General features: G+C 39.5%; 1 protein-coding gene across 1 annotated transcript in view; it reads left to right on the forward strand.

Annotated features, from left to right (window-relative positions):
• Nucleotides 1-26,806, forward strand: part of LOC149175033 (DNA-directed RNA polymerases II and IV subunit 5A-like) — a 198,417-nt gene that overhangs the window by 34,405 nt on the left and 137,206 nt on the right. Inside the window, exon 2 of the mRNA XM_089422734.1 lies at nucleotides 1,794-1,973. Within this exon, the coding sequence (XP_089278860.1) occupies nucleotides 1,794-1,973 (180 nt within the window). The remainder of the gene's footprint in view (nucleotides 1-1,793; nucleotides 1,974-26,806) is intronic.

The following is a 26,806-nucleotide window of genomic DNA, read 5'->3' on the forward strand; positions in this document are numbered from 1 at the left end:
AGAGTGATGTTGAGATGATGGATTGTTAATTGCTTGAGTCTGTCCTCATTCATTTTCTATTCCTTTCAAGTGATTGTTAAAGAGCATGCCAGTCTATGAGAGTTGGAGGTCATTTCATCCTGCCCATCAGATCTTATCACTAGATTTGGTGAAAGAGGGTGCTTTGGAAGTGACTTGGGTCCCCTGGAGTACTTTGAGCTTGATATTGATACCCTGAACATTGTATACTCACCTTTGGAGTAAAGGTGTTATGTTTTGATGGTGAAATTTCTCTGTTTCGTATGTTAATTGCTATTATTGAAATTTTATTTGTTAGTTAGTCTTGGCAGTTGTTCCCACTTAACTATTTTTCTTCCTCCTTCAACCCCATACCTAATGGATTCAAGGATACCAGTCATATATTTGAAAATTATATGTTTCAACTTTTCTGTTTTTTGAGTTTTATCAGAAGATGAGCAACAGTTGTTCACTAATGTGATGTTTTTTAAGGTAGATTTGCACAGAAACCAAGGAAGAAATTATATGTCAAGTGTAAACTTGTTATGTACTTGCTGTTCTGAACCAATTTTAAGCAGATTTAAGATGTGATTTTGATAGAACAGTGAGCGCAGATCTGGAGTTGTTTTGTTTATGAGAGTTAAAATTTTATCTTCAGATCACCTAGGGATTCCCCTGAATATCCAGAGGGAACATATGGAGGTGACAGTGTACCTTCCCTTGTTACATTTGAACTGGATGATTACAAGTTTTAACAGGCTGTAACTCTAGTGCATACTTGAAGTAATATAAATTTCCTTTGAAAAACACATGTTTTCATGAGATTGCCGGACGGTAACATTCTTAACAATTCTTTCTTTTTATATTTAAGAGGCTTTATAACATGGTTGCTTCCTGGCCTTTGAAAAGCTTGTTTGTTAAAGTCTTTGCAGAGTGACACGCTTTGTGAATTCCCACTGACTTAGTTACTAGGCTTGGTAAAGTTGATGCTAGAATCTTATAAATGTTCAACAAACAAGTTTCTTTGGGTCATCCAAGCATGGTTAATGCATGTTGAGCACCTGCAAACTCAAGAAAAGCATGCTCAGAAATGAAAACACTGTACTAAGAAGAGAAATGTGGTCTTTTTGTTCCAATGCTTTTTCTGATTATTTTTAGATACTGAAACTAGATTTCAATATTAAGGCAGCATTTGGTGTTGCAGGATGTTATGCTTAAGTGGACTTCCCAAGCATGATTCTCCGCAGAACTTAGTGCTTGTTGTTTTCCTTTTATAAATTTAGTGAAGGTAGGTTTTACATGAACAAATTTCATTGTGCATTTATCAATTTCCTTAAATAGCAACATTGTGAGGTAGGGTTTATATGACAATTTTGGCGGTTCATTATACACTTCTACATCATTTTTGTCCTCTTAATTAGTTATTTTGATTAGTGTTGGACCACTTAGATGTAGTTCTGAGGCTGTAGACTTTAGGTCTTTTACAGTATATTGTACTTTTGCTTTTATCATGTTATGAACAGCTTTTGCACTCCTTTTTGTATCCAACACTATTGTACCTAGCAGTCCTATCAACCTATTTATGGTCATTTGTTGAACGTTAATAAAATTATCATGTCATATTTCACTATTGTGGCCATGAACAGAAAGAATGTTTTTTCCCACTTATGCCAAAAGTTATACTTTTTTAATCTGTATAATTGTAGTAAGTCAGGTTATTTCAGTTTCTTCAATGCATTCTATGTGTTTTATACATGTAAAGGAATGTGGCTATAATTAGCAACGTGGTTTTGCAGATCTTTGTGTTTTTTTCTGTTGGAGAGAAATTCGGGATAAATGAACTTAAAGGATATGTCCATCGCATGAGTATTCAGGATGTCCACCGAGCAATAATTGTTGTGCAAAATCGAATAACACCACAGGCAAAGAAGGGTGTTAAAGAGATAGCAAAGTCATTTTTAATAGAGATATTTGAAGTAAGTAGTCTTACAAAGCACAATTCTCTTGAAATTGACTTATTACCAACGGAGATGAGATGTTTTGTACTATTGTATTTCCGTTTCTTCTTTATATTTCACTGTTTTGACAATTATAATAATTTTGTATGTGATATGTTTTTCATTCTAAAACTATTAAAATCCCGTACATTTTCTCATAAGGGCAGAACATGCAATTTGATTGCATAAGATAACTATCATATTTTTAATATTTATGCTTATTTTAAACTGTTCTTTACACATGGTGTAGCTGTGACATCGTCCTATGCTATGAAGAATTCCTTATTTCATCCCAAACAAAGTAATAGCATTATAGATTATAGAGGAAAAATGGTATACATGTTAAGACTTGGGGGTGACTTTGAATTGAAATAGAGATTCTATATTCTTAGTAAAATATGACTGTTCCAATAATTCTCTGCTGTCATTATCAATGTCATAAATAGGATTTCCATCAAAAAAATAATAACTCATATCCTTTTTATGCCTTTCAACATGTAGAAAGTCATTAATATCCCAAATATTAAAAGATTCTTCCACATGATCCTCCATTACAAAGCTTTTGAAAAATGTAAAGGAAAACAACTCACCTCATCCTCATTTGCATGGGAAAGATTGGTTTCTCCAACATGATTTTCTTCTTGGACATGATCTTCAAAGTTATCTTCATCAATGTGCTCTTCTTGGTATTGAAGATGGGCTTCTTCTTATTCTTGGTAGCTTCTTTCATCAATTTATTTTTCATACTCTCTTGTGGTGTCTTCACCATTTTCAAAAGGGAGTTATTCTTCTTCTAGGAGAGTTTCTTCTTGAAGAGCTTTAATCAATTTCCAAAGGGTATTTTCATACTTTTGAAAGCCTGGACCCCTATGTTTAAGAAATTCTTCAACAATCTATGTTGTGGAAAATATGCTCTTTGGGCCACAGGAACATTTAATCCAATCCAATTTCTTTCATCTAGAGAAATAATGAATAATTTCATACATGCATCGTCATGTACCATATTAATTTCTGAAATATAATTTAGGAATCTCTTGACACGAGGAATGGCAAAAGAAGGATCACCATAAAATTTTGGACAATTTATACAACATCTTGGACTAAAATGATTTGGGTATTGTAGAACATCCTAGCTATCCAAAGCAGTGTGGAAAAAGTCTGGAAAAAATCCCGATTTAATCCTAAAAACGCGATTTCTTGAACTAAACGATTTAATCCCCCGACTTTTTGGCGACTTTTTCACAAAGGAAAAAATCTCGATTTTTTCCTTATACTCCCGATTTAATCGGGAATCGACCCAAAAAGTCTTCCTCCCTTCCCAGGCCACGTATAAAGAGGCCGCAAAGGTGAAAAAACTGTAAATTGAAGCTTCCATCCATGCATTTTATTGTTTTTCATTCTTCTTGCAAGCATAGCAGTCTCATTTGTAATCTGTTAGTTTTGAGGTTAAGATATGTTTTTGTTTTCCAAGGAAGAACAAATCTTTATACTTCATATTTCTAGTTAGAAAGCAAAGCATACATTGGCTAAGCCTCCAGGCTTTCAGTGATTCAGACTCTAACAGCCACTGCCCCTTAGAAAGATTACAAAAGTACCAAAAGGACAGGCATACAACAGTCTTCCGTAGAAAGAACCCCACACAATCAAAAACATTGGTACAGTTGTTGAATGCTTCCAGAAGAAACAACAAAGAAGAGGTCATGAAGATCAAATAGCAACAACCTGTGCAAAAAAACAAAACCAGTGCCTCAAAAAAGAACCCATTTTTCAGACAAAAACAAAGTACCTGTGAAATCTTGTGACAACAAAGATCCTTCCTGCAATGAGAGCACATTTTGAAAGGGAATCTTCTTTAGTGGTGAACTCCCTATAAATGTGGGCAAAGGTTATGTATCAGAAGTGGATTTTACCTCCAAGAGTTTTTGAATAATAGATGCCAAGGCTAGGTTAGTAATCTGACATCTACTGTTTTCTCAGAAAATAAGCAGCTTGGAGTCACCAAGCGTTAATTTTCACATCTACTGTGATACTCACTGTTAATTTTCATTGGACCTACCACCTGACACCTTATTACCCAAGCAGATTACAATCTACTGAATAAATGCATGACTTATTTCTTAATACAATTAGCGGAAACAAAAATTAAAAGGGGAAGAGGATCTCAGTGACTGATTACTTGATGACTTTTAGATGACTCATGATATACATTTATTATATTTTTTGTTGATATTTTGACTCTTGAGAGTTGAGACTCAGACAGGACCCAAAATTCAGGAGTTGATTCACTATTTTGATATGTGATGTAGCATTAGACTTCATATACATATTATATATTAGCTTTCTTTACATGTTTATGTGGAAATACATTTATTTGATGTTGTGGATACTCTAGATGTTAAAAAAAAAAAAAAAAATGAATAATTTTGTGTTTTTTTAATTTTGCCGACTTTTTGTCGACTTTTTCAAAAAACTCCCGACTTTGACGAGTTTTTCAACTTTTGGACCCTTGCCGAATTAATCCCGACTTCGACTTTTTCCACATTGATCCAAAGTAGGGTATAATTTATGCAAGTCCCATGGGGTCATGTTTATCCATATAATTAAATCTATGGAGTCGCTAGATCAGCACACTTAAAGTTATATTCATCGAAGAAAAGGTTGATGCATAGACTTTGGATCTAGAGGAGAGGGACTCAACTCCTCCTAGACAATGGTGCCAAAAATGTTACAGCAAAATTTAGCACCTAGTGTAAAGCGTCACTCAGTGACCTAGACATTGTGCAACAAACGGTAGTGTTACAACTATCACCTCGGCAACTACTCCCCTCCCTTTATTTAAGGAAACAACCAACACATCTTGCTTATAGATATCCCCTCTTAGATTGTACTCATCATTTGTTTGGTTGGTAAAAGGCAGTTGAGTGCACATAGAGAATATCTAAATGAAAGACATTGGTTCAACGTAATATTAATTGAAGCAAGGAGCTTTGAGACTCTGGCGTAGTGGTGTATTGGTATCGAGACCAATGAACAGTAGTCAAGTATGGATACTAGTAACAACCCTTCATTGTATTAATGAACCTCCAAACATGTTGTAAATGTGAGTGAGATTGACCACTTGAGTCAAGTTGGAAGGGTTGAGTGCCAAACTCTATGAGGATGGGTGCAATGAATTTATCTACTTGCACCTAATGATGTGGTGAGGGAGGATGATCTATACTCTCTGTACCAAAGTCCATTTGGACTCTAGTAAATCAGTTCTCCATATCTCAAACCCATACAGAATTGTGGGTCACACAAGGGTGTCCATGAGTGACATCTTGGACTATATGTCTTGAAAATGGTTTTGGAAACACTACCTCTCAAGAAGGGCCAAGAACCCATAGCCCTTTTTGATTTAGGTCTGAAGTGCATGCTTCAAACTAAACCAATGTCCCGTGAATAGTACCTCTAGATAAGTATATGTGTTGGTGATCTTGATCTTCTCTCCTTCAAAAAAGAAATAGTGATTAGAGAGGATTTTCTTAAACATGTTGAAAATCATGACCTTGGTTTTTCTTAGGTTGATTGTCAACTAATGAAGATCACAGAAAAGGGCCAAGACATCTAGTTGTATCTCCAATCCATCAAAGGATGAGGCTAGGAGGACCCCATCATCGATAAACATCTGGACAGAAACAACTTTCACCTAAGGTTAGGAAAGTACACAAACAATCAAGTTGAGGATTATGCTATTTTTTCAAGGTCTTCTGCTAGCCAATTAATTTAGAATAAAACTTTTATTTTCATAGGAAACTCAAGCAAAATCATCAAATTGATGCTCTTGAAATCAAACTTGTTTAATAGTAGGCTTGCATCTATTCTAGCATGTATTCATAAATAGGTCTACAATTTGTAACCAAAAATCTTGGTTCTTCCAAGTTTTTAGAGAACCTAATTATCAAGCCAGTGGGGCTACCACTCTCAAAATAGGGGTTCTTAACAAATACGTGTGTTGTTACTATCGAGCAATACCTTAATTCTTATAGCTCATGTGATCCAGGTTTCCAGGCACCTAACATCATAATAAATAAACATATGTCACAATACCATTATAAGTCGATTTCAAAGGAGGTTAGTAGATACCAAAGGACCTTCCCACTCCCTCTCACATGCTCAAACTAATATTGGTTTTATCTCTTGAAAAAATTTGGCGAGGTCTATCAAACGTAAGGTGCGATAATGGAAATATGTATGGGTGAAGCAAGCAAGATCATTTGGAGTAAGTCCATTATGCTACGAAATTGCATAATAAGAGTTTCGCTTAGCCTCTGGATGGTATTTTAGAATTTTTGTTTGATAATCATAGTCTTAAGGCATGCTCTATGCATGGACATTCCTTTATTTTTCTCTTGGATATTTTTTGTGTTTGTATGGTTTTTTGTTGTTATTGCATCCTTGGTCTCCATTTGACATCTATTCTTCTAGTCTCCATTTGACATCTATTCTTCTAGTCTTTTGGGATACAATTTCAATGAGTTGTCTTTTGGTGTTCTGGACACTTTCTTTTAAGGGTATGGTTTTTCAATTTTGTTGGTATTTGGCCACTCTAGTTTATGTGGCTTCAAAAAATTGTGGACCTTTGGTGCCTTGGTAGTGTTGTGTGGTCTATGGAGCAGTGGGGTTTTTCCTTTGTCATGGGTTTAGGGCCCATTATGAGTGGATTTTTTGTCCCCTTAAGACTCTTTTCTAGGGCTGGCATCATTATTTTTGTGTGAAGTATACTTCTACTGTAGGGAAATCTAGGAAGTGTGAAGAGTGCCTCAAAGACATGAAGAATCAAGCCAATGCAATAGAACCTCTCTCTTCCTTGTAACTACAAAAGTAGATGCCCCGTTGGGGGTGATGAATGATGGACAAGACAGGGGTGATGATGGAAAATCTCATCCCCACACTACATATCCCTCACATTGTTCCATTTATTTTCTTTGGGAGTTTATTGCTTGCCTTGGTTTTCCAATCAATCCCTCAATTTGATGATGAGCATTATGTTGATTTCTGTTCGCATCGGATGTGCTGTAAGTCTCAAAATTTGCAGGGAGGCTTAGACACATGCATTCTCCGATACCCAGAAACCATTTTGGGAAATTCCACTCGGAGACAATTTTATTAAAATACTTAATTATTTTTAATGGCACCCTATGTCTGAACCTAGGAAATTAAAATAATTAAAGGTTATTAATATAAACTGTGGGTGAAACTTCTAGAAGAAGGTGGAGATCAAGTCAATATGATCCTAGCCATTGATTAGAATCTAATTTGGGTCGTTGATTGATCAATGAGAGGATTATAAGAGAAGGCTTGATGGGCACTTGGAGAACACACAGAGAAAGTTCAAAAGATCAAATTTCTGAAGCAGAGCAGCTGCCAGTGAGAAATTCGAAGTGAGCTTTTGCAGTGAGGGGCGTGGATAGTATCCAAAGGAAAATATTTTCTGGTCGGAGAATACTCATTAGGGAAGGCAGAGGGAGATCCAATAGTGGCAACAAATATCCAGAAGGGTTGACGCAGGGCTACGCAGGCCCACACAGAGCAACACAAAAGTCGAGAGGAAGTCCGCAAATTTGCTAGAGGGTTTGATTTTAGACGCTGGGAGCCGGGGTGTGAGACCCGGAGGTAGAAATTGAAGTTCTTGGGCAACAAATCGATCAGTTGGAGGAGTGACACTGTCCCTAGAGGATTTGACGCTGGGTTGACACAGTCACTGCGCAAAGGCAGCTAGGGGTAGTCATTCAGGGGCTGGATTAGCCAGGATTTCCAGTGATAGTGTGGGGTAATCTCACAAATCTCTCTGTTAGTGATATTCTCTGTAACTGGATTGCTGGAAAGGCATCTAGAAGTTGTATTCAGAAATTAGTCAATGGGTAGATGGAGAACACACACTTGAGATTGATTTCCTTGGGCAATTCGATTTTCTAGAGTGCAACAAGAGTTGCTGAAAGAGTTCAAGTCAGAGAAGGGAAGTAGAGATAGAGAGGGGCAAGGGCAGTCATCTAGAGGGATATTTTCCAGTTCTAGAGGGTACTTTGCAAAGAGGTAGAGATAGCCACCGAGAGGCTGCATAAGGGTTGCGCAAAGACCTCTAGGAGGCAATTTGATTTTGCAACAGAGAAGCTGGTTTTCAGTTCCAGAGGTTGGGAAGATTTTCTAGAGTGTCAGAGAGATAGTTTCCTAGTCAACAGCACTCAGGACAACTTGTTTGGCAATTGATTTAGGTAGAGCGTGGAAGAGACTGCACTAGGGTGACACAAGCCTGTGCAGAGCTAGTTGGACAATTAGCTATTTAGTAGCAGTCAGAGCCCAAATTACTTGTGGGGTGAGGAAAAATTTCTCATTAGATTTTGCCAGTTTTCACCATCCAAATTGTTCTCAGATTATTTTACTGTTGCTTAGTAACAAAAAACCTCAGCTGCTGCACCGATTTTCCCAAGTTTGGTTTTTCAGGGGACATTTGTCCAAAAATAACTGTCATATTTTTATGTGTGTGCATATTTCTTAGTTTCCAACGCCATTATTTTCCTCAATATTTTTTGTGAAGATTGTAGTGTGTTATTTTGTTGTTGCTATAGCAATAAACTACTAATTTAATTTACAGTTAGAAGAAATAATTCCAGTTGCTGCAATAGGATTTTAGTAGTTGAAATTTTCACATGGTATCAGAGCGAGATTGATCAGACGGGTAAGCTCAGAAGCGAAAGAAGAAATTCGTTGTTGAGAGGGAGCAACAGGACAAATTTTTGGGGGTTGCGCAGAGCCTAACCTAGGTAGTGTGAGTTGCTTATGCAAGCTCGAATTTTTAGGGTAGGTGGGTAGAAAAATTCGACTTCCCAAAAAAAGTGATTACAACAGGTAGAGGGAGCAACAGTAGCTCAAATTTTTATTGAGTAGATTCCTTGTTTGGGCGCAAAGGGTTTTTGTAGCAATGTGCAGGAGCAGAATCAGCGCTGAGTGGAAGAGAAAGGCACACACAAAGATAACTTCTCTCAGAGGGTTTCTAGCCTAGAAATTCGATTTTACCAGTTGCAGTCGGCAGTTGCTGCAAGCAGTTTTTCTCACTCCATAAGGGAGTGCGAATAGCAAATTCAACAACCAAGTAGAGGAAGAGGGAGATTTTTGATCAGATTCAGAGATGGCCACAACTGGGCTCAAAGTTTAGGATAGGTTGGAGGGAGCCTTCAACTTTGTCATTAGGAAGGCCAGGATGACCTTCCTGCTAGATGAATTTGGTTTGAAGGCCTATGTAGAGAATGTGGTGCCTGTACCCTAGGATGCAGTTCAGCTGAAGGAATACAAAGAAAGAAATGGCAAAGGCAAAATGAATGATTTTGGATGGAGTCTAAGACTAGATAGTCTCACATGTGCAGACAAAGGAATGGCGAAGGAAATGTGGGACATTCTCACCGAGCTATATCAGAGCACTTCTGAGTAGCGGAAGATGTTCCTATAGAAGATGAGAACCATAAGGATGCAAAAGGGTGAAGGCATGGATTCCTTCCTTACTAGGATTCAGGAGGTCCGTGATCAGCTAGCAGTCGTTTGGGAGGTGCCTCATCCTACAAAGCTTGTTCGTTTGGCACTGAACAATGTCTCAAAGGAGTGGCAAGTCTTTGTCCAAAGTATCTTGGGCCAAGACAACTTGCCTAGATGGGACAAGATGTGGCTAGACCTACAACAGGAGGAGTTGAGGTGAGCTTTGTTAGAGAGCACCATCAACGGAAGCAACAATAAGGGCGTTAAGGGTGAGAAGGACGAGGAGAATGTGGCCCTTACATTAAAGGGTCCCATTCAGGGACATGGGGAGAAGAAGAAGAAGAAGGACCTATCTAAGGTCAAGTTCTTCAGGTGTGCGAGTTAGGCCACTATAGTACTCAGTGTCTTCTCAAGAAGAAGGACAAGCAGGAGAAGCAAGACCAGGTGGCAACGTCTGCAAAGATAGACAAGATGTCCTCCACGTTGGAGGAAGATTTTGCCATGTTTGCAACTATACCTCTAAGAGTGAGGTGGGCCGATATGGAGCTATAGTTCCAAATGCAGCGCAAAGGTTTGGGCAGGGTCCATTGAGGTGTCCTCCTCATGGATCAATACCTTGCTACAGGGGCCCACAATATTCAGTAGCAAGATGGATCAGTGTCAGTGATGCAGTCAGATTCCCGTGTAACAGTTGCAGTCAAGTGCTGAGGAGTGCAGTGCAGTGTTGACAACATAGCAGGTGGCTTAGTGCAGAGTTAGCAACAATGTAGATTCTTCAGTGGACAGTGCAGGTGCTAGTCTGTGAGATGCTCAAGAGACAGATGCAATACAGAGACACAGATGATTCGGTATTTTGAATGCTTCTCAGTTGTAGTAGTTGCAGTTGCAGCAACAACAGATGAGAAGGAGTTGCAGTGTAGATGTAGAGTTAGCTATAGTATAGCAGTGTTAGCAGCAGCATAGATGCAACATCAGAGTTGCATAGTGGTTGATGGGCAGTGGTAGTCGGTCACAGTGGCTAGACATCAGCGACGTACAAAGGGTGATATAGAGACAAGGTGTTGTAGCAGTAGTGTAGCACTAAAACACCTTTCTAGCCAAGAGGGAGTGTTAGTTTTTGTAGCATCAAAGGTGTTCTAGTCTCGAAACTTTGTGGAGAAGCTAAAAGGCAAAGTTCTCCATAACCCAAGAATCGTTTCTGGAAATTCCACCTAGAAGTGTCTCAATTAGATTATTAGGCTATTTAAAAATATTTCCTAAGTCTAAACTTAGGAAAAGGTGTTAATTAATCAATATGAATTGAGAAAAGATGTGAATCATCTAGAAACTCACACAAATCGACCCAGATATGATCATAGCCCTTGATTAAGTTTTAATCTTGGCCGTTGGAGTCCCAACAGAAGATTAGAAGAAGAAGTTGATGGGTAGATGGAGAACACACACTTGAGATCGGTTTCGTTGGGCAGTTCGCTTTTCCAGTGAGCAACAACAATTGCCGGAAGAGTTCGAGCCAGAGAAGGGAAGCAGAGACAAAGATGGGTGGAGACAGTGATCCGAAGGAATATTTTCCAGTTTTGGAGAGTACTTTGCAGAGATAGCCACAGGGAGGCTGCGTAGAGGCCTCTAAGAGGCAGTTCGCTTTTGCTGGAGAGAAGCTGGATTTTAGTTCCAGACGCCGGGAAGATTTTCTAGAATGTCAGAGAGGTAGTTTCCCAGTTAGCAGCAGGCAGGACGACTTGTTTGGCAGTTGATTCAGGCAGAGCATGGAAGGGACTGCGTTAGGGTGACTTAGGCTTGCATAGCGCTGGTTGGACGACTAACTATTTAGTAGCAGTCAGAGCTCGAATTTCTTGTGGGGTGAGGAAAAATTACTCACTAGATTTTTGCCAGTATTTTCTCTGTAGGATTGCCATTTTTCGGCATCCAAATTGTACTCAAATTATTTCACTGTTGCTTAATAATTAAAACCCTCAGCGTCTACACCTGTTTTCCCAAGTTAGGATTTTCCGGGGACATTTGTCGAAAAATGTGTCATATTTTTATGTGTGTGCATATTTCTCAGTTTCTAGCGCTATTATTTTCCACAATATTTTTTGTGAAGATTGCAGTGTGTTTATTTCATTGTTGTTGTAGCAATAAACTGTTAATTTAATTAACAATTATAAGAAATAATTCCTGTTGCTGCAATAGGATTTCAGTAGTTGGTATTTTCACAAATTCCTCCCCAAATCATCTAGAAAACCATTTGGAAAGTGCCCTCGAAGATGGCTTCGAAAATTGCATGCCTAAGGTTGCCCTTCATCACAAATTCTTGAGCTTGATCATTGAATTCTCCATCCTTTGCTTGCAAGAGAGGATGCAATGGCACAAGTGGAACCCCCCTTCTTCTTAATCCTCTATGCTTCTCTTTTATAGTGCACTGTTTTCTTATTTTCTTGTGTCCCACCCTTGGCAGCCATTAGGGCAATCTTGCAATAGAGGATGTGATATTGTGTTGTCCTACCTCATAAGGATAAGAGATGTGATATTCTTCTAATGATATGCTGGTTGCATTAGTTATATGATTATACTTAGGTCATGCATTATACATATCATGTATACTAGTATAGATGCATATCATATTCTTTTTGCATAGCTAATATCATCATATCATGTTCTCATGCTAGATTAGATTTCATGTAGATTAGACTTGCATTTAGCTTAGTTTTTATTTTTGTATGGATTATTTTTTTCATGAAAAACATGGGAAAATATAGTATGCCCAATGTACATTCTCCCAAACAATTGTATTGTGATGTGCAGGTTACATGTTTGCATTCCCAAGAGATTGTTATAGTTCTCATGAACTCCCCGTTCGAGTACATCGATTATGCGCTCTATGATGAGCTCATGTCCTAGTTGGAGCTAGATGTTGCCCACCAAATGTGGGTGACCCCTAGGAGAAACTTTCCTCCTCTTCCTCTCTCCCAGTCGGCAGCCAGTGGCTCCTGAGAACCACCTTGTAGCAGATGTGACGTGCCACTCATATCCCTGCGACCTGCATTGGTCATATGACCCCTCACCCATTTGTTAGGATCACATGTTGGAAGGTGGGCCTCTGGTCAAAAGGTACTTTATTCATTTTGTATTTGGGTGCTTATGCTTGCTTGTATTTTGGGCATTTTGGCATGAATTTTTGGGTGACTTGGAAGAAAGAAGGGTCTTGGCCATAGTCTTGTTCCCTCAACTTAAATGGGGGCTTAATTTTTTATCGTAGTCTAGCTGGACCGCCTCTAATGGTGTATTGCTTTAGGAAGGGGCACTACTTGGTAATCTGCAATTGAGATAACGTGTCCCATTTATCCCTTTTCCCTAGTTATCACTCCCCTCTATACATTATGAACCCTTATTCCTCCCTTCTCCAATTCCACTTGACCATGGGTCCATTGGGCTTTATCACACCCCCTCCCCTTTTCAAAATATTTGAGTCGGGCCTGGAAATTTTCCCTGGGAGATTGATGTAGCTAAAAGAAAAAGAAATAAGATATCATGGCCACAAGCAAGAGACAAAAGAAAGAAAATTATAAAATGCAAAAGATGTCCGGGACATTAACATTAGCACATGGGCAAAAGCCAAGCATGTGCTCTACCCCTTATCGTTATGGCCATCACCTAGTTCCTGGGGCTAATGTTTCCCTACCACATCATGTAAAGGAACCCTTGCATGTCCCAATTTTGGTGGGTGATGAATTTCCCCACCACCAAGGGGGTATCCACTGCTACACATAATCAAAGCATGCTATCATTCCCTACATCTTCGAGCAGTAATATAAAGAAAAATCAAGAAAAGGAAAAAGGAAAGAGGGGTGGAATAACAATGGTCGGGTTAACTCATGCATCCACGATTGCTCCCTCATATCTGTACACCCAGAATGTGGAATTTCTCATCATTGCTACCCCTTTGACCATGGAATTTGGCCTTGAGACCCCTTCTTCCCCTTTGTTCCATCATCATTCACATGACATCTATTGATTGAAAGGAGGACTATGGACATGTCACTTCTGTTTGGTGGTCGGAGACGCCCAATATGGTCACCTTTTAGCCACTCATACCTAGGGAGGTAACACCATTACGTCACTAAGGCCCCAATTTTGGAAAAGGAACCTTATATGAAGTGTCACATTTCCCATTACTGGCAAGCTTGGTTCACTTAATTGCAAAAATGATTAAATGTACTTGATATAAGTTGTAGCACTGGATATTGTGTGTGATTGGCAGGTGGGTTCATTATGGGATGTACAACTGAGCTGGGGCCTTTCACCAAAGGATCATATTGACACCCATAGGTTCTATGTTGAGAGCAATGGGTCCCTGGATAATCATAGAGCATCATTTGCATTCATGGGCACCTTCAACGCACTAGAGCTTTTGCACTTTGCCCTACATTATTCGCGGGATGATGCAATTGGACCATCATGCCCCAATCAACTTAGTAGTGATCATATGGTTTGGCAGTTGATTTAGTGCCTATAAGAGTTTTTCTCACCTTTGGAGACATGGGAGGGCTTGCACCATCTTTGTTGAAATATGTAACTAGGTTCGGTCTTCATAAATGTATTTGAGATGCACTTATCAACAAAATGAATAAAATATTATTATTATTATGACTTATTAAAGCATGGGTTTCATGCTTGGGTCATCATGTTTTAGGTCAAAGTCTCCATTGAGGACTTCTAGGATTTATTCCGAGTCATTAGAGTCGTACATTAAAAGAGACCCTTGGGCTTTCAAATCATGTAAAAAGAATTATTTTTGAGTAAAAAATGAATTTAGTCTCCAACACACCAAGTTGGCCACAAGAAGATCAAGTCGGCCTCAAGACAAGTAATTCGACCTCCCTGGAAGGTTATATATACAAGGCAGTTCAAATTCATTTAGAGCATCTCATTCTCTCTCACATAGTTTGATTTCTGAAGATGGAAGCTAGAAAAGTGCGAAGTTGAGAAAGGGCTAAAAGAATGGTTGGAAAGGAGTATGAGTTTCTGGAGGAAGATTGAAGAATTCATGATGGAAGTTTTGGGACAACTCTCACTCAGTTCTGAAGTGTATCAAGGGAGATCGAAGTTCTCGAAGTTTGGTCGAAGTTACTACTGCTATAGGGTCGAAATTGCAACTGGGTCGAAGTTGTTGCTGATGCTGCTAGGTCGAAGTTGTTGCTGATGCTGCTAGGTCGAAATTGCTTTGGAAGGAATATGATTTGCAAGAAGGATTGAGCGTTGACTTGGTGTGGAGAGAGTCTTTGTCTAGGTCGAGAGTCTTGGATTATCTCAAGAAACTAAGAAGGAAGAATTGTTGACTGGGTTTTCCCCTAAATGGGGGTTTTGCCCTGGCTGTCCGCCTACATTTGTTTTCCTTGTGTTATTGTTTTAGTAATTGCTTGATGAACTAAAAGATAAAAGAAGAACATAAAGATAAAAGAATCACATGTTCTTATCTGTTTAAGAAAATCTTTTTGCCTTTTTGATTTTCTAACATGGTTTTAGAGCTGAGGTGAAGGAGAAAAAAAGGCAGTCTTAAGTATCTATTAGAAGGAATCTAAAGGATTGATCTAGGGATCATATCAGGACAAGGAGCTCTTATTAGAGAAGAAGCTCACTATATTCAAGGACAATGTCGAACACAATAAAGAGTGAGAACAAATTGGAAGGAGCATCAAACTACAGATCTTGGAAGAAGAGGATTGACCTCATTCTTGAAAAGAACAAGGTCTTCGATATGATCAAAGGAAAGGTGAAGAAAACTACAAAAGAATTCAGTGATGCAAACAAGAAGTATAGAGGATTGGAAATATGGGCTATGACACTGATGGTAGAAAGCATAAAGGACAATCTTGTCCCATACATTTCCAATATAGATCATGCTCAAGAAATGTATGAAGCATTGTCAAAATTATTCACTATCAAAAATATTGGTCAAGTAGCAAGCTTGAAGAATGAGTTAAGGAATAATAAGATGACAAAGGATGATCTTGTGGCTTCCTTCTTTGCAAGGATATCAAGGATTAGAGATGAACTTCAAGCCATAAATGAAATTGGATTAGAGAAGGAGCTAGTAATCAGTGCACAATTGGGATTACCACCTACTTGGAGTTCTTTTGCTTCAGGTCTCAATAGTTTGAAAAAAAACCCCTACGTTTGAACAATTGTGGAATGCTTGCACCCAAGAAGAAATGATAATTTCGTTAGTATCCAACAACGAAGAAGAAAAGGTGCCAAATGCATACTCCGCTTCTCACAAGAAAGGACACTCCAAGAAGTCAAGAGGGCCAAGAAAGAAAGTTGATATGTCCAAGACAGAATGCTACCAATGCCACAAGATGGGTCACTATAGAAATGACTATCCTGACAATCTGAAGAACAAGAAAAGAAGCAAAGATCAAGCCAATGTTGCTGAAGAAGATCTCCAAAGAAGACTAAGCCTGAAGAACTGGATATAAGGGACTTATACTACTAAGTCCTTTGATCTTAGATTTAGTTATTTTATTCTTTATTTTTAGTATTTGTAGTTTTAACACATTTTGGAAAAACATTTTTATATGTTCTTAAGGTTATAGGTATCCCTCAAGCTTAGAGGGAGCCCTCATCAACCTCCAAAGATAAGTATCCTATTACAATTTTTATTTTTAGTTTTCCTTACTTATCTAGTTTTGTTTGCGTTAAATACTAATCACACTTCTACTCTTATTTTCCTTGTTTAGGAAAACTTGTTGAAGACTCAAGGAAGAAGGCCTCACAAGATAAAGCATTGGCATTACAAGGTTTGTTAAGAAACAAGAGGTATGTTTTTGAACTACAAGTTTTTGCTCTCTTCATATTCATTCTTGATTAACTATTACTAACATCATTATGTCTAGCTCTCCTGAATCATAAAGATTCTTGATGGGGTGATTCATCATTAGATAAATCTACCCTTGTCATATCTTTGATCACTCTTGTGGAACCCTAGAAAGGTTCTATGTGAAAACCCTAACTTAAGGGTATGTTGATGATTATGTGTGGAACCCTAGCCTACTTAGGGTTATTGATGAAGTCTAAAATGTTTGATGCTTTGATGATGTCATGTTTGGCATTTTTGGTATGAGTATGGAAACCCTAACTTTTTAGGTTTGAATGGTAATGTTTGAAATCCCAAACCTTTGAAGTATTGGTAATTTAGGGTTTGCCATGTTTTGTATTGAAACCTAGATCATTAGGGTTTGGTAGGGTGTATAAGCAAGACCCTTATAATGTCCTAGAAATGAAATCCTTGGCATGTATGTGTTTGTTCGACCAAACCTTATTTTAATCAAGTTTGTTATATGTCTAACTCTTATTGATATTTGTGTAGTTGGGTTTGACTAACACATGTTATGATATGCTTGTGCATGATGATGAAATCCTAGATATATGAGTTGACCTAATTGTTGATGGTCTTGAGTCCCAGGGTTTGGAACTAAGCCCTAGTCAAAGTTTGATTCTCTAGGATGATAATATTTGTGAATTCTAGGGTTTTGTAAACAAACCTTAGTAGAAGTCCAAATCTCTTATATATGATGACAATGTGATAATTTAAGATTTGTGTTAGATTGTTGAAATTAGAATTTGAGTTATGAGTGTTGGGAATAAGTAAAATCTAGGGTTTACAACAAATCCTAGTGGAAGCTAGTCATGTTATTACTTTGAATTGAGCTGTGATTGGTTGTTAAAAGCTCATGTATGAAATCTAGGATCTCGCACTAAATCCTAGTGAGAAGTCTGACATGTGAATTCTAAAGTTGTTAGATAAATATTATTTCTAGGGTTTGCAATTTGATATAGTAGGGTATGTCATATCTCTGGAAGAAACATTGAAACCCTAAATGTAATGAAGGTTGTTACTTCCAGAGATATGACATACCCTACTATATCAAATTGCAAACCCTAGATGTAATGAAGGTTGTTATGAAATTCTCAAAGTCTTGATGTAGTCTAGGGCTTATGACAAAAACCCTAGCAAGAAGTTGAAATGTATGTATCTCCTGTTTGTAACTAAGTCTGAGTATTTGATGTCTAAAGTTGAATGTTTCCATGATTTTGATATGGTTGACTTCATGCTTCTATAGATTTGGTTGTACTTGCTATCTAAGTTGTGCAGGTACATAATCTTCAAGATGGTGAAGATGTTCGTAAAGTAAAGTTGATATGATAAGCATGATGTGAATAATGATGGTCATGATAACTCTGATTAGATTAATGGAAGCGATTCTCCGATATCATAGAAAAGTAGTTGAGCCCCTAAGTTAAGAGGGAGCTTGAATGAAAGAAATCTCCCTATGTTAAGAGGGAGATTGGATGAAAGGAATCTCCCTAGTGGAGAGGGAGGTCATATCATAGTCATGATGAACACCTTGAAAGAAGAAATTGGCGAATGTACTTTGAAGGGGTGTTGAGATAAGAAGAGCCAAATCTATTTGTAGAATATGTTGTTGCCTGAAAAGTAGGAGAGGAAGTTGTATGGTTGAGAAATCTTATGTCAAGACTCAACTATAAGTCCTACTGTGAAAAGCTGAGAAGCAACATCAAATTGTTTGAAAGACCCTAGAGGTTTGTATCTGTTTATGTACATTTGAATTTTTGTTACTAATTGGGGTTGTGTTTGAATAGGTAAATCTCTCGAAGGTTAGATAACATCTTTTTCATGCCTAGGGTTGTCGATTAGTTTGGTTGGAGAGATTTGTGGCCGATCTGTTTCATCAGGAAGAATTTGTTACCGATTGGAATAATTGAGAAGTTGAGGCTTTGTGTGTGAGACATTGCCTGGGAGGACATGTGGCTGACACTTTGTGTTGATGCCTAGTTCCCAAAGTAGGGAGCGTGGTGTTGGTCATGGAGCTTTGACCTCAGATATGCACCTAGATCCCTGGGTTGATGGTTAATAAGTAAGCTTGTTGGTACTTAGAGAGGCTGAAAGCTTTAGTCCATCTTAGTCCCACCTGGATAGATTGCCCTGGTCAATAATCTAGTCCATGGCATTGCGGTGCCTAAACTGTTGAAGGACGTTGGATAAATTGCCCTGGTAAGGAATCTAGTCCATGGCATTGCAGTGCCTAAAATTCTTAATGGTTCATGTGCTCCGAGATCTTCTTTGTACTTGTACTGATGAATTCCTCTTAGTTAAGAGGGAATGTTGAAATATGTAACTAGATTCAGTCTTCATAAATGTATTTGAGATGTACTTATCAATAGAATGAAGAAAATATTATTATTATTATTATTATCATGACTTATTAAAGCATGGGTTTCATGCTTGGGTCATCGTGTTTTAGGTCAAAGTCCCCATTGAGGACTTCTAGGATACATTCTGAGTCATTAGAGTCATTGTACGTTAAAAGAGACCCTTCTTGGGCTTTCAAATCATGTAAAAAGAATTATTTTTGAGTCAAAAATGAATTTAGTCTCCTCCACATCAAGTCAGCCTCAAGACAAGTAATTCAACCTCCCTAGAAGGCTATATATACAAGGTAGTTCAAATTCATTTGGAGCATCTCATTCTCTCTCACATAGTTCAATATCTGAAGCTGGAAGTTGAAAAGTGCGAAGTTGAGAAAGGGCTAGAAGAAGGGCTGGACAAAAGTGCAAGTTTCCATAGGAAGATAGAAGATCTCAAGATTGAAATTTTGGGACAACTCTCACTCAGTTCTGAGTTGTATCAAGTGAGATCAAAGTTCTCCAAGTTTGGTCAAAGTTGTTGTTGCTATTGCTGTTGGGTCGAAGCTGCTGTTGATGCTGCTAGGTCGAAATTGCTTTCGAAGGACTATCATTTGCAAGAAGGATTGAGGGCTGACTAGGTGTGGAGGAAGTCTTTGTCTGGGTCTAGAGTCTTGGATAATCTCAAGAAACTAAGAACGAAGAATTTTTGACTGGGTTTTCCCCTAGATAGGTGTTTTTCCCTTGTTGCCCACCTACATCTGATGTCCTTGTGATATTCTTTTGGTAATTGCTTGATGAACTAAAAGATAAAAGAAGAACATAAAGATAGAAGAATCATGAGTAATTATCTATCTAAGAAAATCTGTCTAGCTTTCTGATTTTCTAACAATCTTCAGTGCCTTCAATGTTGGAGAAAAGACAAATAGTTAGCCACATGGAGAGCCAAGAGACCCAGTTTGTGCCCCAAACCATATTAGGGGGTCCACAAAATGATTTGCACAAAGATAGAGGGCCCAACTGCTCCATCATAATTTTAGAGGCCCTCGACATCACACATGGCACCATTTGGCCTCAAGGCCTTCGCTTTGGAGGCCTACGCATGCAAGATGTTAGCATTTCGACCCTCCTTTAAGTGATTTTATCATTTATAACATTGGCTACTAGGTCAACTTGTGACCTAGAGATGTTTCTTTCCCATCACTTTATAATTTTAGGGGCTTGTCGGCATAATAGCACATGTTAGGACTCATATATTAGAGAGATGTCATTTCATCTCTCATCATCACTCACTCGGGAGACAAGCTCCTTGGAGAGACTCACATTTGTTATCTTCTTGGATTATTGGATGATTGGATGCATTTTGATATTTGGATTTGATTTTTGGACGTCTTTTGGAGCTATTCTTGGCATAATGGATGGAATTTCTTGCTAAATTGTCTTGTAAGTGCTTTATTGTTGAAGATATTTCTTTTCATGTCTAATGTGTTGAAGAATGAAGGGCACTGTTGTTTCTTAGGATTCTTCAATACTTGATAACAATTTGTGAAGCACTTTTACAATTATCTTAGCTTGATCTTCTTCTTATAATTAGTGTGTGTGTTTCATCAATTTGCTATAAAAAACATAAAGACAAGAACACAAATGTTGGCTCTTTGCCACGGCCAAAACCTCTCTCCGTTAGAGAGGAAAACCCTTCGGTAAGTTTCTCTTATTGAAGCTTTTTTTTGATCACTGCCAAACCCTAGACCCTTGATTAGGATGACCTCCAAGCACAAGTCAAGTCCTTCCTCTTTTCTGCACTTGGTTCCTCGAAACATAGAACATAAACATAAATCGCAAAAGACAAGCCAAGACAAGAGGACACAAGATGTGGCGCTAGCCAGGGATAAACCCCAATGTGGGGAAACCCTTGATCAATTCTTCTTATATGTTCTTCAATAATTCAACATAGAGAGAGAGAGAGAGATACTACATTTACAGCAGAAGTCAACATGTTGACTTATCTAGATAAGAGCATAGATCATCTCTAAGAAGATGATACATGAGATCAGTTGAAGACATGCTGCTTCAACTGATTCTCCAAGGTAACTCCTTCACCTATCATCGTGCTGCATCTTGTCATCATGCTGCACCATGTTGCACCCATCATCACAATGTTGGACCTCATGACTGCTGCACCTAATGTTGCATTTCTGTCCCATGTGCCATTGTTGAACCATGTTGTCATACAACATGTCTCATGTGCTTGCAGTACCATGCTTGCTGCTACTATCCATGCTGTTCATGATAGCCATGTTGTCCATGCTAGCTGTTGTACCATGCTTTCTGTTGTACCATGTGCCTTCTTCCATGTCACAACTGCTGTCCCACTTAGCCTTGCCATACCTAGCAACTGTCCCATATGTCTAAGCATACCTTGCTGCTGTCCATGTGTCTTAGCAGCATTATGCTTGTTGTTCCATGCATCTTAACATACCTTGCTGCTGTCCCATACATGTTAGCAGCAATATGCTTGCTGTCCCATGCATCTTAACATACCTTGCTGCTGTCCCATACATGTTAGCAGCACTATGCTTGCTGTCCCATGCATCTTAACATACCTTGCTGCTGTCCCATACATCTACTGTCCATGCTTGCTACTATCCAATGAGTTTGCAACACCATGTACCTTTGCTGCCATGTCACAACTGCTGTCTTGCCTTAGCATTCTTTTGCTGTCCCATTTATTATACAACTGTCCCTTGCAGCTCCATGCTTGCCATGCTTACCATCTGTTGTTTCACCATGCTGCACTACTGTACTACATCACAGGTTAGGGCATCACCCTACAACCCTTATTCTCCATACAATTCAGCAAGACAACCTTCTAAAGACTGCGGTTCTCCAAGGGAATAACCCTCCACACCTATGCTATTCCTTTTGGCTTGTTTAATTGCGGTTAGGGCCACGCTGTCCCTACAGCTCCTTCACGTTGTCTAGGGCAGCCTCTTCGCTGTTCCTTTGACCCTTTATACGGTGGCTAAGACTCTGTTGTCCACACAACCCTTCACGCTGTCTAGGGCAGCCTACACGCTGTCCCTTTTGACCCTTCATGCTGCGGCTAAGACTCTCTTGTTTGACTGTGGTTGGGGCTGAATTAGACCAACGTTTTAGGGCTGGATTAGACCATCATTTAGGGCTGGATTAGATCATCGTTTAGGGCAACCTTTAGTTTGCGTCTAGGGTTGCCTTTCATCTGTGTCTAGGGTTGCCTTCCATCTGCGTCTAGGGCAACCTCTTTTCCTCCAATGTCTAGGGCTTCCACTCCTAGATTTCTCTTCCACTAAAACCCAAGACAAGTGGAGAGAAATCAAGATAGAAGTGTGTGTGTAAAATGACTCTCAAGTCATCTCCTTTTATACTAAAACGTTGAGCATATGTGGGGTTTATTTGGTTGCTGGCCGACTTTGACGAATTGTCTTATAACACAAATAAATTCACAACTCCATGAATACTTATCGAAATCAGATGATCTTTAGATCAATCCGACACCTCTCGATGAGAGGGATCCAAGCAAAATATCAGCTGCCATAAATAAGATGACCCACATGGAGTTTGGCCCTAGTTGCCAATTTTAGCACTCCCTCTCAACTAGGGAGAACTCCATCCGCTGATCCATATGTTTGACTGTACTATCTCTGCCATCAATGTGTTGCACTGCTGACCCATGAAGAAGAAGAATTGATCGAGAATGTCTCATACCGTTCTCCATTGACCCGAAGTCAGTTTTATTGATCCCAGATCAATATCACAAGAGAGTGTCTCAAACCACTCATACTGATCCCATATTAGTTTCATTGATCCTAGATCAATGCAGGTCATCCTAGCATAGGGATACAGTAGATACAACGATGCGTCCATCGATTATACTACTATGGTGCCTAACCCCATTTCCCTGCTCATTGGCCACATGAGAGGTATTTCCCATGAGTCCCAGACTGCATGGGTAGGATGCCTCGACAGGAGAACCATTCATCCTGTCCCTAAGTCGCCTCGTGGTATCGCAGGGGAAGACTAAGCCATTCACCCTGTACACAACGCACCATTAGGGGAGGGTGAGTCGCCCTATGGTCGCGTGTTGCTCCAGTAGTACCCCAAGCCCCCTGGAGCTCCTAGAGCTCAATGCATGCAACATGCAAGACCCTTATAAGAAGGTCTCTCAACGAATCCAAGTCATTCGGGAAAGTCACAAATTTGACCTTCCTCGGGGCTTTGACAAAATGTCTATGACCTGTACATAGAGCCTCCTTCCATGCTATATGAGAGGAATTCAGGCATCCTTGTCACCATTTGACTCACAGACCTTCCGTGATATGTGTCAATGGACATGGTCCCCAGTGGACTTCCTGCAACTTGATACAACCCTGAACTCAAAAACATCTTTGAAAATTCTATTTTCAAACACGTACCATTCCATCGATGAGTGCCACCCTGTAAACTTTGACTTCCATTGCTGAAATGGACACCAGGTTCTTCTTGCAATCAAGTACATAAAAGAGATTTTGTAAATGAATCGAGTTACCCTCATTCAATTGAGGGGTAACATTCCCTACACCCTTTCCAGGATAGGTGGCATCGGCTCCAAGTATAATCCCACGATTGTTTCCATCTCTACCAAATTAGAGAGTGCACCCTTCTATCCGATGAAGTGCCTTGAAGCACTACAAATAATAAGCCAGATTCCCAAAGAATATGAAGGAGAGGGCCAATACAAGATAACACTTCTTTATCTTATCAAAAACAACATTTGGTTCTTCATACCTGGGGTTCCTTGCTTTCTTTGAAGTGTCGGCCATTTCCTTGATGACCTACATTCCCTGTCATTCCTATGTGTTGTGGCCACAACCACCACCCTATTAAGACCTGCTCTGGTAGCAAATTTGAATGGGTCCCCTAGAAGTTTGATCTTTCATTTCTCCAAATGTTAACTCTTTGAATGATCTGTTTTATCCTAGGGATTTTAACTCTCTGCTGAGTCAAATCTTCAATTCTTAATGGTTAAGACCCCCCGAAATAAATCGCTGCGGCATGATTCATTTATAACCCAGTCTAGCCCTTCATTCATATCCTTCATCAGGACTTTTTCAACCCTCAAAACCTTCTATTGCATCCTTATTTCTATATCAATGCTTTGATAATAGAAATACTATACAAATATGCATAACTTACCCTTTTTCGTGCTTCCTCGGTCTTTACACATCTCTCGATGCATGCCATCATCGCTTATCGCAATTGCTTGACCACTCCTCCATCACATATCGGTTTTCGCATTGGCAAAGGGCTAAGGTCTATCTCCCATGAGTTACTGCGATGCTATCAAGTCTTCGATCGCATCGGATATCACAATCGACACTTTCAATGCTGATACATAAGGCGCACTATGATACACCAGACTTGTCGGGATTATTAAACATAACACATATTTTTTCGGGTATCGCAAATCGTAATCGACAGAGTTTATACATAAAGCACGATGCAATATGGTGGACCCGCTGGAATTATTAACCACAGCGCATATATTTTTCGGGTCCGGCCTATCGCAAATCGCAATCCGCTTATACATAAGGCGCAATGTGATATGGCGGACCTGCCGAGATTATTAAGCGATTTCGGGTCCAAAGCCCATCGCAAATCGCAATCGGTAGAATTCAGAGCTTATACATACGACGCGATCTGATACAGCGGACTCGACCGGTCTACTAAGCGCAACACATATATTTTCGGGTCCGGCCAATTGCAAATCGCAATCGGTGGGACCAGGGGTGATGTTGCATGTGACTGCCTGCTACGATGTGTGATTGCGACTTGATCGCATCGCAACCTTAGCTAAACCAGGGGCCGATTCTTTCACACTTGTTCCTTTGATTTTAGAAAAGTTCTGTTAAGGGCAAGATTTGTATTTTTAGGCATGTTTGTCATATTTCTCATAATCATAGCTAATATGAACTATTTATGCAGGCGAGGACCAAGAGAAGCGAGGCGAGTTCGAGTGGACCCGGTGACGGATAAATGCGATTTATATCAAGACGACACCTCTGCACCATTGATGTCGATATTGCAAAGACATACTTTGCAAGAAAGGGATACGAACCGCAATAGTGCATAACAGAGGCACGTTCTACGTCAAGTCAAGATGTTATTACCTCCAAACACACCTTCAATCATGCCAGATGTGGGATGATGAGCGCAATGTCTTCAGTTTCCTTCAGGAAATAATAGGGAATAACGCCCGCTCAATATAGGTGCGAAGAGATGACATGTAGTCATTCTCTTTTAATCAACATCTATTCATTTCCCCAAGAAATGAAGCGCTCCAACAAATTTGACCTCGACGTGTCAGCGGTTTCATTGACTGTTCTACGTTTTTTATTTGTATATTGAAAACAGGAGGAAGGTGGGAAGTCGGGGGGAAGGCGGAGGGTCAGTCTTTTTCTGCATAAATATTACCTCCAGAGATGGGAGGAGGACTTTTTTTTTGGGCAGAACAACTTTTGATTTATTGTGCTAATAAAGAAGATTGTTTGGGTCAAGGAGCCTTTTTTTTTCAGATTTATTTTCCTCTTCTTTCATGTGTTTAGAATCAGGGTGTTGTTGCTGGCATGAAAATAAAATGATTTGTTTTTGTGCATATTGATAACGGACAGTTCATGACTAGTCTTGGTTATTCAAATATGATTTGTTACCATGGTTAATTCATGAGTGGTTGCTGATTCGGAACCTTGTTAAACATCAGTTGCAAGTTTTATTTGTATGGAAAGGAATGTGTATTCGTGTATAAGTAATTAGATTGCAATTAAGATTTAATACAGTGTTGTTCATCTGTGAACCAGTAATTGATTCATTAGGACTTGGAATCTATATATGATGTTTAACCTCTTTTTGTTATGCTCCTGTAGGATAGATTAGAATAGTTAGGACTAGCATAAGTAGTTAGAATTAGTGTAAATAGGATTTAATACACATAGGTGAGTTGTTTCTTTTGTTGATTTAATTGAAGTCTTCCTCCAAGAAGCAATCTTTCAACACCTATAACAGTTTACGAGATCCTTTAAAACTTGTTGGAACTAGCCATTCCAAACGAAAGCGGATCTAATTGGGGTTTGTGATCGGGTTGGTTCCCTTTGTTGGCACAACGAACATTCGCTGTGTCAACAAAATTGGTGCTAGAAGGAGGGCCTGAACTGCCGTCCACAGCTTTTCATGATTTCATCTATAAATGTCGCGCATGGATTCGAAACGATTAATATATGGATCGTAAAGGTCAAAAAGATCATTCTGCTCATTTGGAAGATCCTCATCCCGAAGAAGCAAAGATCCCCCTAAGTCCCATATTTGGGTCACCCAAAGAAGAGAGACTGTGGGAGTATCTTGTCACTCAGGAACAACCAGTCAGAGTACTTACTCGGGCTTACGCTCGTTCCCTCTCTCAGCTCCCAATCTTTCACTCTTTACCTCTGACAACTAAAAGAAAGCCAAGGGTCTTTCCCATAAGCGAAGAGACATATGCAGCCCCTTCTCTTGAAGATATTGTGCTAGAGTCTTTGCAAAGTATTGACACTCCTTGGGAAGAAATTCCTGAGGATTCCCCCTCTAAAGGTAATCCCTAGCTTGATTTGGAAAATCCTAACAAAGAACGCCTCAAAGAAACCTTCAACCAGAACCTCCCTATCCATAATATGGCTAACGTTCCCCCTCCAGGTGGGAATCCGCCTCTACCACCTCCTCCGGGTGGGAATCAACCCCCACCTCCTCCGGGAGCACTCCCTCCCTGGCTTGCACAGGATGTCCGTAGCGGTACCTGGGCAGCAACATGCCTTACCCAAGAACGCAGAAAGAGTATTGCCTAAATTCGACCCTGAGCGGGAGACACTGCTGATAACCATATTCACTCTTTCTTCCTAGCCGTGCGCATGTTGGGGGTAGCCGATGAAGATGTAGTATGTCGCTTATTCTCTTTTACCCGGATTGGTGCGGCCTCCACATGGTACTTTAGCTTGAGAATAGGATCGATCACCTCATGGGATGCCTTTTAGCAGGCCTTCTTAGACAAGTTTGGC

The sequence above is a fragment of the Pinus tabuliformis genome, chromosome 4_1 (assembly GCF_031772625.1).
Source record: "Pinus tabuliformis cultivar Carrire ecotype Pingquan chromosome 4_1, CPIR1, whole genome shotgun sequence".
Classification (NCBI taxonomy): Eukaryota; Viridiplantae; Streptophyta; class Pinopsida; order Pinales; family Pinaceae; genus Pinus; species Pinus tabuliformis.